The sequence below is a fragment of the Podarcis filfolensis genome (genome assembly GCF_964270895.1).
Source record: "Podarcis filfolensis genome assembly, chromosome: 9".
In the NCBI taxonomy this organism is placed as follows: Eukaryota; Metazoa; Chordata; class Lepidosauria; order Squamata; family Lacertidae; genus Podarcis; species Podarcis filfolensis.
This window is the reverse complement of record NC_139610.1, coordinates 28,392,039-28,412,943: the sequence shown is the minus strand read 5'-3', so window position 1 is coordinate 28,412,943 and position 20,905 is coordinate 28,392,039. Positions and strand designations below refer to the sequence as shown.

At 42.1% G+C, this 20,905-nt stretch overlaps 1 protein-coding gene and 1 long non-coding RNA gene across 55 annotated transcripts in view; one reads left to right on the top strand and one right to left on the bottom strand.

Moving 5' to 3' along the window:
- The window catches only part of TENM3 (teneurin transmembrane protein 3), a 1,278,808-nt gene extending 1,273,740 nt beyond the window's left edge, over positions 1 to 5,068 (top strand). For all 50 annotated transcript variants that reach the window (XM_083630968.1, XM_083630934.1, XM_083630945.1 and 47 more), the window contains one exon: positions 875 to 5,068. In XM_083630968.1, the coding sequence (XP_083487094.1) occupies positions 875 to 1,630 (756 nt within the window). In that variant the 3' untranslated portion in view covers positions 1,631 to 5,068. The remainder of the gene's footprint in view (positions 1 to 874) is intronic.
- The window catches only part of LOC310770532, a 66,195-nt gene that overhangs the window by 31,577 nt on the left and 13,713 nt on the right, over positions 1 to 20,905 (bottom strand). The window lies entirely within an intron of this gene.

Genomic DNA, 20,905 nt, shown 5'->3' with positions numbered 1-20,905 from the left:
GTACACGCCTCCACACAGGGCAAAGTGAAATGGACCTTGGTTATTGAATGCCAGTGGAGACATATATTAAGTGATCTACTCCTCACTTAACAAGTGCCACTTCAACCAATTATGTATGTAACTTCGCTTTATGAGAAGCATTAAATGTTCAAGGTAAATGACAAGAAGCCTACAATAGGTTTATCACCACCTAGCTTATGTTTCCATGTTGGATAATATAACACTGCAATTATTACGCAAGTGATGTAATGTGCGAGGAAACTCATGACCATGATCTTAGGTCTTTCAACCTTTCTGCAATAGGAATGATTCGGAGGGAAATTGCTAGAAATGTTTAGATCAATAACAAGTGCAGTAATCCTTTCAAACAATGTTTTTTGTCTGTAAGGTAAGAGCTGCACTGTGAGCTTAGCTAGATGTAAATAAGGTTTTTTCATTTTAACCCTTGCCTAACATTTATTTGCCTCTGTAGCCTTTTGCAAGCTAGTTAGCCTCACTGCCTCCATTTCCCCATCTGGAAAATGTTTATGCTACAGCTTTGTACAACTGGTTTCATGATGGATTAATTAACATACGATATACTTGTGCAAATGCCAAGTATTAAGCATAATAATCCTTTATGTACCACCTTTTAAATTTCTTTGGAGTGATTCAGTGCTAGAGACAGACAAAAATGAGAAAAACATCAAACAGTATCAAACAAAATAGCACTTGTAACAGTGGAATTCAGTATGTGGATTCAATTAACTCTTTGGCAGTGTCGGTTGTGGCATATCCTATTGTCAGCTCCAGGCATTGTGCCAATAAATGCATGACTGTTGGAATCTAGGGGCTACAGATGGTTTGTAAAACTTCTGTCTGTTCTTGTTTTCAGCCAATTTCTGGAGTGCAACAACAAGTGGCAAGGCAAGCAAAGGCTTTCCTGTCCCTAGGAAAGATGGCAGAAGTCCAGATCAGCAAGCGCAGACCCGGCGGCGAGAAATCGTGGTTGTGGTTCGCAACTGTGAAGTCTTTGATTGGGAAAGGGGTTATGCTGGCTGTCAATCAAGGCAAAGTGCAGACTAATGTGCTTAACATTGCAAACGAGGATTGTATCAAAGTGGCAGCTGTTCTGAACAATGCATACTACCTGGAAAACCTGCATTTCACCATTGAAGGAAAGGACACACACTATTTCATAAAGACCACCTCGCCAGAGAGTGACCTGGGCACGCTGAGACTGACTAGCGGACGGAAGGCCCTAGAAAATGGTATCAACGTCACCGTTTCCCAGTCTACCACTGTAGTGAACGGCAGGACTCGTAGGTTTGCCGATGTTGAAATGCAGTATGGTGCACTGGCTCTTCATGTGCGCTACGGCATGACACTTGATGAGGAGAAGGCACGGATATTAGAGCAGGCTAGGCAAAGGGCTCTTTCCAATGCCTGGGCCAGAGAACAACAAAGAGTGAGAGATGGAGAGGAAGGTGCCAGGTTATGGACAGAAGGGGAAAAGAGGCAACTGTTGAGTGCTGGAAAAGTCCAAGGATATGATGGGTACTATGTACTCTCCGTGGAGCAATACCCCGAATTAGCAGACAGCGCTAACAATATACAGTTCCTTAGGCAAAGTGAGATTGGAAAGAGGTAACACACTGGTTGAGCCTGGGCTGCCAAAGAGACTGACCCTGTACCAGTGTCTTCTGAGAGGGAGACCAAATTGTTTTGCTGCATTACTACTTGAGCCTAAATGTACACCTTTGCTCAGATTTTTCTGTAGCACAATCCCAATAAGACTCTGCAACAAAGAGAGAGCCTTCCAGAAGAATGATATTGCTAAAAAGAAAAACTGGGAGTTGCTTTTCCCTACTCTGAATGACCTTAAAGGTGATCTGCTTTAAAGAATATGTTTACATATGCATATCGCTGCACTCGAGTTGGACTGAAAGTATTACAAGGAAGACCTAAAGGGTTTGCAACAAGCTGCCTATTCTTTTGAGGCACTGTCTTTTAACTAAGAAACAGATCCATACAGTGTTTCCAAATATTACTAAATTGTTGACCTTTGCTTACAAGAAACTAGTCTCTCTCTCCTCCTCTCTCTCTTGCTCTCTTCCTCTCTCTGCATAGGATGTGGTATATATCTTTGTTCATTTTAAAATGTGGGGCAAAAACTCTTGTTTATGGACACCCCAATGGCTTTAAACTGTGCTTCTTTCTAAAAGGACATTGGCACAAGCAATTTATGCTACAATGGGAATTTAATAATGGATTTTACAATGATAACGTGGTTTGCCTTGGGTGGGGTGGGGGAATGGCAAGTAGAATCCTTGTCACAGAGCAGCAAAGGAAACCTTGTTTTTTTTGTAAATTATGTGAGACAAGTTGTTTATGGATTTTTATATGAATTACAATTTACTGTACATCAAATATTAGTCTCAGAGGAGTTAATTTATGTAAAGTGTTTAAAAAAGGTTTATACTTAAAATAAAATGATAAAAATGTGCAGTGTGTGAATTTTTTTAAAGGAATTGCACCTTTTGTTATGTTATAGCTGTACAGTATAAAGAGTTATATTGTAGAGATATAACAGTGTATACTAATGGACAGAAGTGTTAATATTTTTGTATTAGCTTTAAAAACAGTGCATTTTTCTCTTTCAATTGCTTGTGGGAAAGGTTGGTGTGGGGCAGCCACTCCGCCCCGCTTCCTGTGCCCTGCTTGGCCCTCGCCACTCGCTGCTAAGAGGGGAGCAACTCAATAAGATTTATGTATGACAGTAGAAGACTTTTGTAGGCTGGGCTTGCCTTGTCCTCTTCCAGCCCTAAAGGTGTATTTATTCATTTTGCGGCTCTGTTGTGTATTTTTAAAATGTGGGATGTAAAGCTGTGTTATGTGGTGAAAGGAGCAATCCTATACATGTTGACACAGAGAGTTTAGTCTCATTGTGTTCAATGGGGCTCATTCTCTAGTGAGCGAGTTTAGGATTGCAGCCTCAGGTGCTCTGCAAATGTACATGAATGGAAAGTTGGTGCAGTGCTTGCTGCCACAATGACAGGGCTTCTGCCTATGTCTTCTGAAAGGAAGGTTTTCAGTATTTCACTGGAAAAACACAGAACAACATGGGTAGGTGGAAAACCAAGTTAAACTAATACCCTAGCCTTTAAACCTCTTGTCCACCAAAAAGAGTCACACACACACACACACACACATATGAATTGCAAGAAAAAGGAAGGTGAGAGTATTAACTTAGTGCCTAATCCACATCATAAAGCTACCATACAGTTTGGCAGGGCTTTTTTCAGCTAGAACCTCACAGGAACTCGGTTCCGGCACCTCTCAGATGGGTGGCATTGCCATTAGAACAAGGGAGGCGTTCATGGTGAGTTCCAGAACCTCTTTTTCTAGGAAAAAATAGCACTACAGTTTGGCATGACCTGCTCATAAAGACAGTCCAATCTAATATGGTTGGACTCAAGACATGCAAACAGCAGAGGTTAACACAGGCCCTTTTGAGGCAGGTTTCAATACTGGGCATCTGCTCTGTAACATCTGAAGTAACAATCAAGGGGAATGCTTCTGATATGAATATGTTCCAAGTGCATCTCTCAACACAGTCTGCTGTCCCTGATCTTAGATATGGGGGGGGGGGCGCATACCAAATGATAGAGCTCTCTGGCAGGTTTGAACTCCAGCACCTAACTTTATAACAAAATCACATCACTGGGAGACAGTGGCTCTTAGTATGCCTGAGACTGCTTTCAGAGGAATCTAGGTCATGTAATCTCACAATATGCATTCTATTTCAGTAGAACAGAATTCATCACTCTTCCAAAATTCTGAGACTCTCAGCTTCCAGTGTGCTGGTTTTTTAAAAAAAAGACTACCATTCAGACTTGCAGAGATAACATTAAAAAATAACATTCACGTATGTACTTCCCACTAAGCCTTCCTGTGCTAAAGAATCTGCATTAAAGTGTTCCTTGGTTTCTGGCCTCTGCTCATATGCCGCCCCTTCATCAAATTTTATAACTACACCAGTTACAAAAAGCTCAGCACTTGTAACTGGACTGAACCATGCCTGATTAAAAATGCAGTGGGAGGAGGTTACATCATTTGTAAGTGGGCAGGGAAAGACAAAGAGGAGCATCTTATTTTTAGGGCTACTCCTTCCCACATTCCTCAGTATTTCTGGATAAGATCCCTTGTTCCTGAGTGCTGCTTTCAGCCACAAAATGACTAAAATATTGTGGGGTTTGTTTGGGTTTTTTGGGTGGGAGGGGGAGAAAGGTTAATTGTGCTGTACTCAGTATGCAGAATGGCAACAAATGGCAGGTGAATGTGTCTTAAATACCTGAAGGGGTGAAATAAAAATAGTTTCCTAACTGCTTTCTGCACCGAGATTCTATAGTATTATGTGTGCTCTCAACTGCACAGTAGGAGTCTTGTCAAACAGGCTATGAGTAGGTCAAGCAAGTTACTGAATCCACACTATCAGTGCTGTTGCTATTCATGTACCCCTTGGGTAGAAGCTACAGAACTGCTGACATTTAGAATAAAAGCTGTTATTTTATTAAAGTGCAAATTAACAGCTACGTTTGTTTTTATTTTTCAACCTTCAAAGAGCCCAAATTTAGCAACTATGATTCATGAAACCCACAGCTCAGTGCCATTATTTCACATATTATTTTAATCTGGGAAATGTATGGGGATTGCAGTTCTGTTAACTCGGATTTAACAGCATTGTATTAGAGGTTTGTCAGCTCTAACTGTGGAATTAGGTTCATGCTCAAAAAATGTAGTGGAATGTTATTGACTTGGAATACCGCAAACATATCCAGTGTGTTACATGTCAGAATAGAATTAAAGCTTCTACTTCCTGTGCCCTTGTTCTTTCTCCCTGGTTTAGGCACAGGTCGCCCCCAAACTATAGTTTCTCTTGATGGTCATCTAGACTTAGATAAAGGCCCAACCAGCAGCCTTTTCTCTAGCTATACACTAAAGAGAAAAACAATCATTCTGAGATGGACATGCTCCTACACGAGACAGAGACTTTGGGGGATTTGTAAACAAGAAAATTTAAAAGAAATGGGGGAAAATGTATTAAAATAAATACCCTACAAAAAATAAGGAGATTCAGAGTATTTTAGGCAAAATGCTTTCATGCTATTTTGAAATGTAAATTTTGTCTGATTTGTATTGTTCTTTTAATTTGCCTTCTGAACTTTATATGTGTCCTGAATTTTTCCACACCTTGATGACTATAGATTGCATCTAGGCTTTCCAATAAAAGCCAAGCCAATGTGTCTGCGTTTAGATTTGTTTTCTTAACTATGTGTGTCAGACATTATAACTGTGTTATTGCTTTTCTGTTCCTACTTGTAGATGCAAAGTGATCCAGTACTGCTAGTATTGATTCATTTGCTGCCCAGTTGGGAGTTGTTTCTTGCCCCCTCTGCCCAGTGGCCCAGACTGCTAGCTCAGCAAGGCAAATTACTCCATGGGATCTCTCTAGCGGCCTACTTTACAGAAGCATTAACTACACCTCACATTGTTAAGCATCATAAAGCTAAGAGAAAATGAAAAATGAAGGCTTATTCCCTTTCATATTAAAAAACACAGCACTTAATTAAAGCAGCTGATTATATATAACCAGTTTGACACTGATAAGTCATTCAAGGCCTGAAGAGCCTTCAATCCAAATTCACACCATTTGCTGAAAAGTGCTGCCTTCAAAACACTCTGCATGTTTTTATGTTAGGTAGAATAGGCAGACTTCATCACATTTGCTTTGTAGTGACAACTGTAGCTTGACAAACATGCTCATCCAGCCCAAATTGGTTATTCTATGTCACCTTAAAAAAAAAAAATGCTGATTACAGACTTGGTATTTTCACACAGATGAGAGAAACAGATCTTCCATTTTACAAGGGAAATAATGTCATCCTGAAAGCATTATTAGCGTTTTTATAGAGTAATGACTAAATGCAGCAACAACAGCACTACAATACTTCACACGTGTATAACACTTAAGAAGGTTCAAAGTGCTTCACATTGTAGTGTATCCTTATAACAGCTGTGTTAAGCCAATCTATAATTATTACCATATTATAATACTGCCAGAACTCTAATAAACTATTGATATAAAAGGGGGAAATCCTAGCTTAGAGCCAAGTCCAGCTTCAGGACAGCAGCAACATTTTGTCTCAAATACGAGTCATGAGAGTTTACTATCTGGGGATATACTACACTGATTTTACTGAAGGAAACATTAAGCATTGTAGCCGAAACAACACATTTTCTGTTAATGGTTGGTCTGCCTCAGCAGTGGACCACTTGTGGGGGGGGGCTAGGTCATATGACCAGACTGGGGTGTGCTGAATGAATCCAGAGCCAGACTAGATTAGATAGATGACAAAAAGTTATAGATGCTCTACCAGAAACCCAGATTAAAACTCACATTTATGTACCACTGTACTGAGAAGCTGTATCTTGGAGGTAGGGTGAACTGTGTGCTTCGTAAACGGTGAAGCAAGCATGCCCATCACTGCAGCACCTGTCAAACCTAGCCTATATCCATTTAGGTCTGCAGTGGGGAATATGTGGCTCTCTACCTGTTGTTGGACTGTAACTCCCATCATCCCAGACCTCAATCAGATATGTGTTATAAAGACCTGGGTAACAGACCCCTCCACTAAGAGGCGGGTACAAAAAAGCAATCTGACCTATTTGTGCAAAAGAAAAGGATATTTAAAAAACAATAATTACAAGTACTATTGCAGCCAATAGCATTTTCAAGGGCAAGTAGTTCTGGGGCATGATTTTCATCAGGAAAATGACACTGGGTTTTTTTTTTAATGCCATGCTGTGGTTCTATTATGATTTTGTACTATTATTGTGAATTTCTTATATCCTATGAAACACGTCGAGCACAAATGTATTTGTGGGAAATGTGGTATATAAATAAATAGACTATGGCTTGCCTTTATTACAGAGCCCAATAAACCCCTTGACAGCATAGAAATCAATAGGGCTAATTTAACCCAACAACCGCCAGCCCCCTCATACACACAAACAAAACTTACTGCAATCAGCTAAATGCAACCAACCATACTCTGGGCTCTCCAATCTCTTGCACCGCCAACAAAGACAGCTAAATAAATAACTTATCCTCACAACACTGGCACAAATACTTTGCACATACACTAAGCCAAAGAATGAAAAATCACTACCCCCTTATTTCTCCCCCCCCTTCACAATGTCTGTGACAGCTGTGTCTCACACCGAACGTAACTGACCTGTAGAAAGGACTCGATGAATTGAAAACAGAGACATCGTATGTACCCTTGTTAACACTGAAAATCCTTTAAGGAAAACAACTTTAAGAGATGGAAAGAAAATAAATTGACTATGACTATGATCCAGAGCCAGAGCCAGAGCCAGACCCACTGCAGGTATTCATGCTAAATAAGAAGATGGCCAGTTGCAAACAAACGTACGTTTGACAAAATGCGTAGATTGGCCCCTCAATCTCTTTTTTAGATTGCAGCCATATGTACCCAGCCCTTTCAGTTGACAAGTTACATTCCACCTAAGGTGTCCTGCTCCGAGTTTGGAATCAACAATAATGAACAGTATTAACTGCATTTGGTCTCTGAAGCAATGGCATAGACTCTATGGTTTGTGAACTGCATGGACCACCAGTGTTTTAACAAGTCCCTAAAGTGTGTTAAAAGTTATTTTGGCTTTTAAGTTCTAGAAATTTGATCAGAACCCACAAACTTTTGTCTGGAGGTTTGATGTACTGGCACCCTGACAAATAAACATCACTTGTAAATGTAAAAGTCTAGCCAACAGAAGGAAACTTAAAAAAAAAAGCAAGCCTCTTTTGTACTCTATATTGCTCAAAAATGGAAGACTAGTGAAATCTTGGCAGTGGTAGTAGGGGAAGCAGCCTATGATTTTCAAGATGGCCTTTATTGTTGACTTTACAAGTGCTTTAGTGCCAAATTTTTCAAACTACTGAGAAGGAGAAAAATAACTGCTGAAGATTTGCATAACTGTAGATGTAGTGGCATTTGCATTTATGCAAGTATAAACAGGAATATGTTTTATAGAGATTTAAAGTTATTGTTAAATTACAAAATGTAGAATGGAAAGCACATAACTCCAATGCTCAGGAGTATGCCCTGGTGGCTGCTGCTATGCTACTGGGCCAGCTTCAAGATTAGTGATGCCCCATGGCTTGGAGGTATGGCTCACATCCAGCAGGGGGCATGTGTTTAGTCTGGTGGGTCCAATTTTATGGAAGTCCCTCTTCCAGCTGAGGTCAGATAGGATTTCCACTATAGGATTTCCACTACCTCCTGGAAAACTTTTCCCATTCAAGCAGACCTTTTAACTGAAGTTTTACTTTATAGGTAGTTTTGACCTATTTGTATTAACCTAATAAACCACTTAGGGACTATTGTAGTTAAGGTAATATGGAAATTGTTCCTATAAATAAATGTCGTGAATAGGGGTGCTGCTACCAAACAGGCAGGTATCACCCCATCTTAAAGGGAACCTGGCTCTCCTGTGGGAGCAGAGGCTTGGACAATCACATAGGGGCTGCTGCACTCATGCCCCATCCAATGAAGGGAATGAGATATAGCAACCCCAATTTAAATGTGCATATTTCAAAAGGTAAAAACCAGCAGACCCCAAAAGTTGATCTTTTTTAGGAAGACCTAAAAAAATTTAGGCCAGTATCTAACGTCTTTCTAGTTCTCAGTCACTCTCCCCACACACACACTTTTGCATGAGGGTCTCTTCATGTTACTAATAACTTTGAGTAAACTTTTCTATTAAATAACTTGACTTCAAATTATGTCATGGAGGAATAGGAATTCCTGGGGTCCTCCATAAGAGGAAAAATAGATTCAGAATTAACCCATTACCTAATGGTGCATTTTAGAGTCCATGGCTTCTACGTTCAGGACCAAGATAGGGGGAAATATTATAAATCTATGATTGAGGCTACTACAGAGGGGGAAGTTGGTTTGGTTGCCTGTGGCTCCTAGGTCACTTCCAAATAACCTGTTTGTTGAGCATTTATCCTGATTTGTTCCTGGAGAGGTTATACAAACATGCACCAAGCAAGTGTTAACCCACGCTTCTCAGTAAATTTCCTCATCACTTTCCCTATCACAAAAAGTCGGGGGGGGTGCGCGCGTAGGAGTGCCAAATCAACTTTAATTGTTTTACCTAATTTTGCTGGCATGGAACAATGTTTGAAGTGAATCATTGTTCCCTTGTAGCTTAGGGCAGCCATATGTCAACAACTTTCAGGTTTTCCTAAAATAAAGCTGAAGTTTTGAGGAAGCAAAACTCATTCAAATACTGGGACCCTTTACCTTAACGTTATTACTGGATACGTCCTCTAACTAGCACCGGCAAATTGTTCCAGGGGATGAAATTACAGGATCTAATTAATCTGAGACACTTAGGAACAGAAAACTCACACTTGACCCCCTGGGAATGTGTTGTTTCTATCCCTCATTGAAATTGTACCCATACAATTTAGAAGGCAATGAAAGCAATAGGTTTTTCACAGGAATTACGCTAAAACCTATCAGGTTTAATAGAAAATGGGAGTCTTCCCCTGGGTTGCTTGTTTTAAAGCCACTGCAGAAAATTCTACAGCAGAGACAGAATCTGTCTGTTGCATTTTATAGCTAAAAGATTATCGCATTCTGTATGACGGTTCAAATAATCTTCACAGGACAGGGCAAACTCATGTTGTGCACGTGGAATAGCTATCATGGAGAGATCGCTTTAGATGGCCCCTTCCGGGCATTCATGTGCAGTTCTTGCCATGAGAATCAGGATGTTTTCCATGCTACACCTCCAGAAAATCTCTGATGGTGTTATGGGAAAGAGAACATAAGCCGGTCCATACAAATGGCTCACTTGTGTTGAGACAGACACCCAGGAGTAATTTCAAGGGGGCTCCTAGTAGGTCCAGAAGCTCTTGAGATACCTTGTCACCCATCTTCAATTATTCCCGCCCATCCACCCAACACAGTGCTCTCCTCTACTGATGAGCCCTTCCCCACTACTGCTTTTCCAGCTGAAACTATTTTAAAGCCATGTGTCTTCTGATGGGTGTATATGACCAGGGAAGGAGTAGCTAGTAAAAAGTAGACTCCCAAGGGAAAGCATAGGCAGAGCAGACAGTTCCAACTGCTTTCTCCTGCCCCAAGTGCTACACTTTTAAATTGCCTCCCAACCTGCCACTTGAATTATTCAGTGGCAAAAACTCTTTTTGCACACAGATCTGCCATCATCACATCTAGTTTGGTCCAGATTTCACAAAGGCCAGAGTGCAAACAGACTCTGTGTAGTGCAAGAACTGTGGATCTCTACAACCGTCAGGGGTACCAACTTGAATAAAATATGGGGGGGTCAGGTAAGCCCCATCCCGCACAATCAGTCACATGACATGGCACACACCATTTGAGGGCAGACCCCTCAAATATTTTATTGGGGGGGGTGAAGGTACCTCAGCCCAATGCTACGATCAGCTCCTGCAAAAGCTGCAATCCTAAACACCCTTATATTTGGAAGTAAATTCCCCTGAATTTATTGCTTCCCAATAAGTTTGTTTATTATTAGGGTACCAGTCAGTGTATCTGTTTTAAGAAAGATACAGAAGCAACATTCTGCACTTTTTCTGGCCGATCCATAACTTAAAATTACAAGCTGGCAGTCAAAAACAGCTCCACCACCTCCCACTTCAGCCAAGGCCATTCATTCTTCATTTCTGTCATTTAAGCACAGTTTATGAGCCCAGAAGTAATATAAGAATTTGTAAGTCCATTACAAATGCACTTTCATAAGTAGAGAGCTTTATAAAAAAATAAAAAAGCAATTTCCTCTGGATTTTGATTACAGGACTTCAGAGACGTTGATTTTAAAGGGTCCTTGAAAACCAAAATTCCAGCTCAAAGGAAGAACTCTTTCAGGAGCAGCAGGCTTCCTGAAAATGCAAATTCTTTTTGGCAATTCTCCCACCTCTCTCCCTTGTAAACAGAGAGCATGAATGGGAAAAGTCTCAAACTGGTTGGGGAGCAGCCTGCAGTTCACATCTCTACAAGAGAGCAACCAGTGCAACTTGCTTTGATCAAAGATACTAAGCACTTGCGGTACTCCTGAAAACAGGATTGGGATTTTCAACCTGAATAATTTGTTGGGATGTCAACAACCTGAATAAGGAGGGACAGGTAAACCTTTAAAAGGAGCCTGTCTTTTAAACATCAGTTAAGCTGCATGTGCTCCCTGTAGGTCGTGCAAATTGCTACACAGTTAATATGTCCCCTGCTCAAATCATAAATGGGGCTTAGACCCATAAAAAGGCCTTATAGGTAACCAGTCATCAGTTCTTCCACATTTGCTCTACCACAAATGTGACGCTAGCACCGCCTAGTGGAGGATAAAAGTTTGGGAGAGACTCAGAAAGTGGTTGGGGGAAGGGGGCAGAGTATGCCTTGTGCCATTTAAGCAGAGTCTGCATTTCTTTTGCTATTGTTTGAAGAATTCTAATTATCCTGCATTTTAACAGCTTAGCACTGCCCACAGAGTTTCACAAATAAAGGCTATTACTGCTGCTTCATGCTTCAGCTCACTGATGCCTGGGCCTTGCAACAACAACAAAACAAAAAAATCACTCCCTTAAGATTTCTTTTCACCTCAAGCAGAAGCTTTGTCAAACAAGGTTCCTCTCGCCTGGCAGATCAAAATGGAGCTTGCTGCCAAGAATTGTTTTCTGGTCAGCTGAGTGTGGCAGGCCCCAGCGCCAACACCTCTGACTGCTTCGTGAACTACAGCCACGGCTCCTATTCAGCTGTTCTGCACGCAGCCCACCAGGCAGCAAAGAGGCCGGAGGAACTCACAAAAGAACAGGTGAAAGTGTAGCTCTGGAAGGAATGGAAGGTGCTGCTATGTCAGCGCACCAAACTCACCCAGGTGAGCAACAAGCAGCAGGCCTGCTCTGCCTGCCTTGCCTCTTCCAACACTAGAGACTCTGAGCAAAGGAAAATCATCCCTCAGGTGGGTGGGGGTGGCTTGAACATTATCTGATAGCTATGCCTACTTGGATGACCCCTGGCAACTGAACACCAAACAGCTGGGGTGACTCAACTCACAGTTTCATGGAACTAGGACAACACTCCAGAAACCAACGTTTTACCTTTGACTTCTGCTGCCTTGAAATATCGCTAACAGCATATTACCACTATTGTGTTGTAGGCTTTATTTTTTTATGGCATTTCAACATCTTAATGTGGGAAACAATCTAAAGTCTAAACATACCAACCTTTCTAGAAGACGGCTGTTAAGCTGCTTCCAACCAAGTGTGCAAACACGCACAGCACTAAAGCTGTTTAATTTGCTTCACGTCAGCTCACCAGCAATTAATATGCCTGCCATAACAAGGCCCATAAAACTCGCTAGCAGTAGGGGAGTGAAATGATTATAACATTTTCTCCCCTTTCAGCAATACCCGTCTACAGTTTGAGCACTGTCAAATCTTTTTAAAAGCAGATAAAGAAGCTGAGCTGCATCTGAACAGCTGTTGTTTACTGAAGCAATAATTAGCAACAGGGATAGTGTTAAAATACCTGCTACCTGATACAAAACCAAAACAGCACACACATACACACACAAACCTGCCCCCTACCTGCTGGTTAGCCAAACAAACAAAAAAAAATCAGCAATACAAAGAATAAGCTGCTCTGAGGTTTCTTAATTTGTTTTATTAAACAATCAAAAGCCACCCTCTCTACTGTGCACTGCTCATTTAGGCAAACCTGCTTGGTGCCACGTAATTAAATTCAAGTTGTCCCACTTGACTTTATTATGCATCTCTGGATAATTACTAATCAATATGTGCAAGTCTGGACTTACATAGCTGTTCTAGCATATCTTCTCCAGGAAACATTTGTACCAGGTAGATAAATCAAACATATACTACAATCTGGGACCAGCATGGTACAAATAAAACCCAATTTTAATAATTAATTTAATCACAGACACACCCATGCAGGAAAAAAACTCCCACTAAGTTACATGGATCGAGGATTGCAGCCTAAATCAACACTTCTCCAAGCTTATTCTCAAAAACCTTAATCAGATATCTGTTACAAAGCAACCTCATCCCTTCGTTGAACAACAGGAAAAGCTTGTGAGAGTCCACACTAAAGTTGGCAGACCCAAAAATATACTGACCTTGAACCCAGAGTATGGTCTGAAGGCTCAAGAGGATAGCAGGCCTGCTCTTTTCCAATACTTGAGACTCTGAGCAAAGGGAAGTCATCACTCAGAGGGGTGGGGGGTGGCTTGAACATTATGTGACATGCACCACACACACTGCCTTGGGTTCCCGGCATGAACTGTGACATAAATGTAAGAACATAAATACCGTATTTTTCCCTCTATAACACGCAGATTTTTTCTCCTAAAAAGTAAGGGGAAATGTCTGTGCGTGTTATTGAGCGAATGTGTGGTCCCTGGAGCTGACTGTCCCAAGTACAGGGCAAAAATCAGGCAAAAATCATATCGCGTCGTCACAGAGGAGAGGAGGCTGCTGCTTTCCTGCATTCTGCCTCAGGGACTTACTGCCCACCCTCTTCTGTTTTGTTACTGTGTTTGCTCAAACGGAACAAAGAGCAGGCAAATCCCCTCCCCTCCAGGCAAGCAGAGGGGAAAGCAGAGCGTCCTTCCCTCTAATTCCTCTCCGTGCTCCGGTGCTGCTGGTGCTGCTGCGTCTAGGGACTCGCAGGCAGCGGAAAACATGCAGCAGAGAGAGAGAGAGAGAGAGATGGCTTGGGTGGGGGGACTTTTGCCTTCCTTTCCCCCCCTTTAAACCCCTCTCTTGCATTCTTAGCCAGCTGCTTCTCCGCACACCCCTCTCGTGCTCCTTGTCCCTTCTATGTTTTTCCTTCCCTCCCCACTTAAAACGTGGTTACAAAGATCCTCAGGATCTTTGCACTGGGTCACCCCAAATTCACCATCAGATCACATAGCAATGATCTGATGCAAAAACAGGGCTGCAATGGTGCAAAAACGTGGTTACAAAGCACGGATGCACATGTATCCTCAGGATCTTTGCATTGGGTCACCCCAGATTCACCATCAGATCACATAGCATGTCCATGGCTACAGCCTGCACCAAAAAAAATCACGCACCCACTGTTGCCTGGGGCTGCAATGGTCCAAAAAAGTGGTTACAAAGCACAGATCGACATGGATTCTCAGGATTTTTGCATTGGGCTACCCCAAACTCACCGTCAAATCACATGTCTGTGGCCACAGCATGAAGCACAAAAATGATACATCCACTGTTTCATTCAGATTTTTTTTTCTTGTTTTCCTCCTCTAAAAACTATGTGCGTGTTATGGTCAGGTGCGTGTTATCGAGCGAAAAATACGGTAACGTAGGACCTCTGAGTAGGACTTAATTAAATACCACCCATTGGTCATAACCTGGGGCCCTACTAAGCATTTGTTACAGCTGACAGACATTCCTTTGTTAGGCAGATTAGCAATTGCCCAGATTGGTTAGCTGGTTGGTAGTTAATCAGTAGGTTATGAAATGGTCCTCTTGAGAGTCTAAAGACATTGTTTGATTGTTTTAAAGATAAGAGCAATCAAACCTTGAGGAAAGGGGGTTCTCCTTTACTCAGCTAAGAGGAGGCATATGTGTGTGAAGAAACAACAATGTGAGACACATCTGAAGGAAGGAGTTATCAAAGGAGGAAAGAGTCTCTCTCTATTGACTTGATACCGCACAGCAGATCTCCTGCCTCACTGGAGTGTGAATGTTGCTTGTAAATAAAGCAGTATTTTAAGTCTCCAGTGTTCTTTCCATCAAAAGAAATGCAGCCTGGGTAATGCTGCCTCTCTAGAACTTCTTACCGCTCTGGAAGTGAACTGCTGTAACCAATCATTTTGATTTTTTTTCAGGACAAGCCAGAAAGTTGCCTGAATAAAAACAGCATCCTTTTCAGGACTGGAAACATTATTCTGATTTTGCCAGGAGGAAACAAAGTGGTTGAACTCTTTCAAAGCACACTCAAAGAGAGGCCACTTTTCGGGGCACATTTGGGGTAGGTAGGAAATCTACCCAGGCTGAGCACACTGATAGCAGCATCTGACCTGACAACCTGTTGACTTCACTCTCTACTGCTGCAGACCTATCCCAGACCTATGCAGTTCCCAGCCCTTCATTTAACACAGGGGTAGGCAACCTGAGGCCCGTGGGCCGGATGCGGCCCAATCGCCTTCTCAATCCAGCCAACGAACTGAAATCAGTTCCAGAATCAGCGTGTTTTTACATGAGTAGAATGTGTCCTTTTATTTAAAATACATCTCTGGGTTATTTGTGGGGCCTGCCTGGTGTTTTTACATGGGTAGAATGTGTGCTCTTATTTAAAATGCATCTCGGGGTTATTTGTGGGGCATATGAATTCGTTCATTCCCCCCCCTCCAAAAAAAATATAATCCAGCCCACCACATGGTCTGAGGGACGGCTGAAAAAGGTTGCTGAAATCTGATTTAACCCTTGACTCTAATTCCTAGGAAGTGTTACACAGAAAGGAAAAGACCCTTTCTTGTTAAATTAGAAGGAAATAGCTCACGTGTTCCTGCAAGTTATCTAAGTCCCACCTTGATCTAAAGATGCTCAATAAGGTAAAAAAGAAAAGAAAAGGTGTGACTATTATCAGGAAGGAAGAAAATACCACAAGGTAAAACAGGTGTTGTCTGTGATACCTGGCATGATGTCTGAATTAGCTTTCACAGTGAAGGAGCTCAAAATAATTATCAGGAGCCTGTGCTCTTTCACCATCAAAACCAAGCAAAATAGGTTAAAGTAAACACTCCAGCAGTGACAGCCGCTGAGCAACAGAAGGAAATTCCTTGCTGACAGGCTGCAGTTAAGGCAGACGAGCAAGCCTGAAGTGCACAACCCAGACGTAACACACAATCATAACTGTGCACTGAAACCACCAGAATGAGCAGTCATAGCACCGTGAGTAAGCAATAGAGTGGAAGCCTTTCCACTGAAATGCTTCCTGGTGTCTAAACTAGAGTTCAAACTAACATTTCAAATTTCTTTCTCTTGCTCACTCCTGTATATCCTTCTTGAAGATTTTTGTTTTGTTTCTGTAAAAACAAAGAAGTGGGAATCTTTCACCTTTGGCTATGAGCTTTAGGACACAACTGGATGTGGGAGATCTGCAATCAGGATTTCCTGTGTGGTGATTTTTGTTTTTAAGTGAAAAGCAGCTAAAGGGAAGAGGCATGTGGGGGACAAGTATAACCCTTTCTCTCCTGTTGTTTTCCTGAACTAAATTATGTCACCCAAGCCGCTCTTTGCCCCATTGGGAAACCATACATGTATGCTCCCCTCCAGCACGAACTCCTCAATCTAACCCCGCCCCCCAAAACAACTGTTTTTTAAACTTTTTTAAATCACTGGAGATCACACCTAGTCAGGATGCCCAGATGCAAAAGAGGACAGGGCTCCTACAGTGCAAAATTTAATTTATAAGCCAGTGCATCCACCTCACAAGCCCCAGGTTCCCTTGCCTTAAAAAATCAAGTGCTTTGACAATGACTTGATCAAAATTACATACCCTCCAACATTTCTCCAATTAAAACAGGGACGTCCCATTCCATAATGATAATTTTACTATTTATACCCCACACACCTTACTGGGTTGCCCCCAGCTACTCTGGGCAGCTTCCAACATATATAAAAAGATAATAAAACATGAAACATTAAAAAAAAACACTTCCCTATACAGGATTGCCTTCAGATGGCTCAGGGGTCGGATAAGTCTACACCCTCCAACATTTCTCCAATGAAAACAGGGACATCTTACCATACTCTCCAACATTTCCCCAATGAAAATAGGAATGTCCTAAGGAAAAGCAGGACATTCTGAGATCAAATCAGAAACCGGAACGGCTTCTCTAAATCAAGGACATCCCTGGAAAATAGGGACACTTAAAGAGTCTGAAATTGTCCACTGCTGTCTCACTCCCAGCTTTTCTCGTCTAGCAACACCACTTTCTAATGAAGCTTGGACTTGTGGCAGCGGACAGGCTGATTTCATGCCACATCAAACACAGGCAAGTGATCAGGCAAAAGTAGGAAATGCAGGCCTGGTAAGTTTTTCTCCCCTTAAAAGTACAGGAAACCCAGCCAGCGAATTGTTTTCTTGAATCTCAGAACTTTAAGGTCCAGAAGGCATTATGCAACCATTATTTTACCATAATTCAGTGGCTCTTGATACTATTGATCATAGTAGCCTCATGAACTGCTCTGTGCAACAGAAACAATATTCTACCATGGTTCTGCCCCTGCCTACAGAGTTGTGTCCAAAGGACAACATTGGGAGACTGTTTCAGCCCCGTGGTCTTTGCGCTGTGGTGCACCACAGGGTAAAACCTTGCCACTATCTATATGAAGCCATTGGATGTGGTCATTCAGAGTACTGGGGCAAAGTGTCAAAAATACACTGATGATACAGCTCTATTTCTCCATAACATCAGTGTTAGGAGAGGGTGTGCATGATCTGGACTGATATCTGGGTGCAGAGATGAGGTGCAGAGGATGAGAGCCAATAAACCTTGGGAAGATGGAGGCACTGTGGGCTAGTGGGCCCTATGTCCAGGAAATTATCCATTTGCCTGTTCTGGATTGGGCTCCTTCTGAAATAAGAGGATCCATCTTTGTCATTCGAAGGTCAGACAGCCTCCATGACTTCTATTAGCTATGACTTGTACTCCAGTTATGGCCATTCTTGTATAGGGATAGTCTGGCCACAGGGATTCATGGATTGGTAACCTCAAGGCTCAATTATTGCAACATGACCTATGCGGGGCTACCCCTGAGCCTAGTCCAAGGTTCCAGCTGGTGCAAAACACCACAGCTAGAATGTCGATGGAGACAGACCATCACTCCAGTGGTCAAAGGCTTGCACTGGCTGCCCATATACTGCTGGGCCAGGTTTAAAGTTCTTGTATTATGTTACAAAGCCCTTAAGACCTTGGGTCCAGGAAACCTCAGGGACTGCCTGATCTCTTAATGCCTAATTACTGAGGTCTTGAGGGAAGTCACTGTTAGCGCTTCCCTCCTGTTTCATATCCATGAATCGTATCCACAAGGAGCAGTGTGTTCAGTTTTGTGGGTCCAATTCTGTGGAACTTCCATCCAGTTGAGGTCAGAGAGGCTCCCTCTATCTTGAAGTCACTGAAGACTTTTTATTTCAGCATACTTTTTAATCTGAATTCTGACTTTATATGTTTAACTTGTTTTTAGTCTTATTGTATTGGGGTCCCCTGTGCACTGCTTAGAGGCAGCTGTGATTAAATGGCACAAAAATTGTTAAATAAATAGGCCATCATCACAGCTCTGCGACACTTGAAAACAACATTTTGCATCCAGAAGCAAGAGTATCTGAAGCTTGAGTATTCCACACACGCCCTTTTTGGCAAATGGCATTCGGACTGAAGCCTGCCTCTTAAGTCTCCTTTCCAGGCTGTGGTTGTTCGATTCCTGCCACTCAGTGGAATCGTGTGTGAAGTTTCTGATTTGTGTTGACTCCTCCAGAGTGGGAGAAAAAGCTGATCTTCAAAGGGGAAAACAGCATCAACCACTGATTAAAGTGCAGCTTTAGCATGCTGCTCAAACGCAACTGGGTGCATCTCACATGGCACATTCTGATTAGGAGCGTGCAGAAAACTCAAAGGAAGGATTTCTTTTTCTTTTTCCAGCAAGCTGATAGGCAGAATGATGAAAGTTTAAGGGATTTTTTAATAGCTTCGGATTTAAAACACAAAATGCAATTGAACTAAGTGCAGTAAATCCAATTAGTCACCCTGGCTCTGTCCTTTTATTAGTTATTTCATTGAGTTTTAATAGGCTCTTTGGCCCTGTCTAGAACAGAGGCAAGAGGGCTTTGACCTGAGGGAGGCCTGCACCAAAAGGTACTCTGTCAAATTAGTGATGCAAGCACAGAGCTTTATCTGCAGTAGAGTGCATGGTCTGTCCACCACTTTGCTACCCTGAACCAGCAGACACTTAGTGCTCCCTCCCCTGGCCATTGACAGATTTGCAGAACTGAAGAATGGGGAGACTAAATAAGCATTGTCCTGGGGCACATGGTTAGGAGATATATTTCAAAGACTTGATGAACTCAGGCAGCCCTCAGACCCCAGGGGCTTCAGCACATGCAAATTCCAAAAAGGTACACCATCCAAGCTGCAGTTTGGATATGGGTATTAGTGGTACACTGAGGCAATCCCAGTAGCACACTCTCTACTCCTGTTCATTGCCAAACAATCTGACTGGCTGGTCCCCATAGTCACAGCTGTAGTACCAGTTAGGATACAGGTTTGTTTATTCCTCCTTTGCAGGAGGACAGGGCAACTAACCAACTGCTGAACGTCCCTCCAATTGGGAGCTTCTCCATTCCACTTTCCTACTTTTCATCTTATACATAAGTACCTTATCTTAGAGTCACAGAGTAGGAGTTTAGAACTGCATGATCCAAAGATGAGAACTAGAGTCAAGTAGAAGCCCATCTCACACATGGAACATAGGAAACTGCCTTACACCAAGTCAGGCCATTGGTCTCTCAAACTTAGAATTTAGGCTACACTGACTGGCCAGCAGCACTCTAAGATTTCAGGCAGGGTTTACCTAGAAAAGCCAGGGATTGAACCTGAGACCTTCTGCATGGACATGGTGCTGCAGTTTCTGGATTTTACAAGAATCCTCACAATAAGAGTGGTTCTGGACTACGTACTACAGTGATACCTTGGTTTACAACCATAATCCATTCCGGAGGTCTGGTTGTAAACCAAAAAAGGTTGTAACCCAAGGTGCACTTTTGCCGATGGAGCCTCCCCAAAAAAATTGGTTGTAATCCAAAAAAAGGGACATACACTTCAGGGTTTGCCGTGGTTGTAATCCAAAATGGTTGTAATCCAAAACGGTTGCAAACCAAGGTATCACTGTATGTGCAATACTTTAGGCAAGTATTGTTGTTTGTGAGCAGACATGACAAACTCCATTTCCGGATCACTCTTTCATAGCTAACAAATTGAGCCAAACATGGGTTTTGAAGGGCCTCTGCTCCAAGAGTGCTGAGTTATATGCCACATGTCAAAACTAAAATTAAGTGTGAAATTGCAGACACCTAGATTATTGAGTTAACCATCCATGGGAGAGCAGCAGGTCACACTATGGCTCTACAAATAGGTTTTACTATATAAACATAAAGCAAAGATTGCTAAGTGTATCAACATCCCTATAAGGAGCCGAGTATTCTAGGGCAGCTTATATACAGCAGAACAAGGACAAGCAATTTTTTTGTGACCCAATGTTTACAGCAGAGAAAGGTCTAAGCAAAGGTCAGGCAAAATTGTCCTGGAAATATCATCAGTGTTACATTTAAGTGGTCACTTAAGCTAAAGGTTGCTTATTGCTGGAGTCTGCAAATGTTGTAGCTATTCACTCCCTGATAATCATGTTGTTTTATTTTTTCCATTTATTTATTGAGTAAATCGAACTAATAAAAACACAAACCATGACTGTCATGGGAACACTCCAAGGAGGAGTGATCCAGTGCGGCAGAGGAAAGGAGGGGGGTGCTGGCGTCAACTGTATTTTTACTCACAAAGCAATCAATACAGTTTAACACAAATAGTCCTTGAATGTTCCACATTGTGCATTGCTTTCCCGGGGATGGGAGGGGAAAGTATATTAATTCATTCTCTCTCTTTCTCTCCCTCTCTCCCTCTCTCCCTCTCTCTCTCTCTCTCTCTCGTGGTTTCATACATTCCTTTTGGACTTATTTTCCTTCTCTCTAGAGCT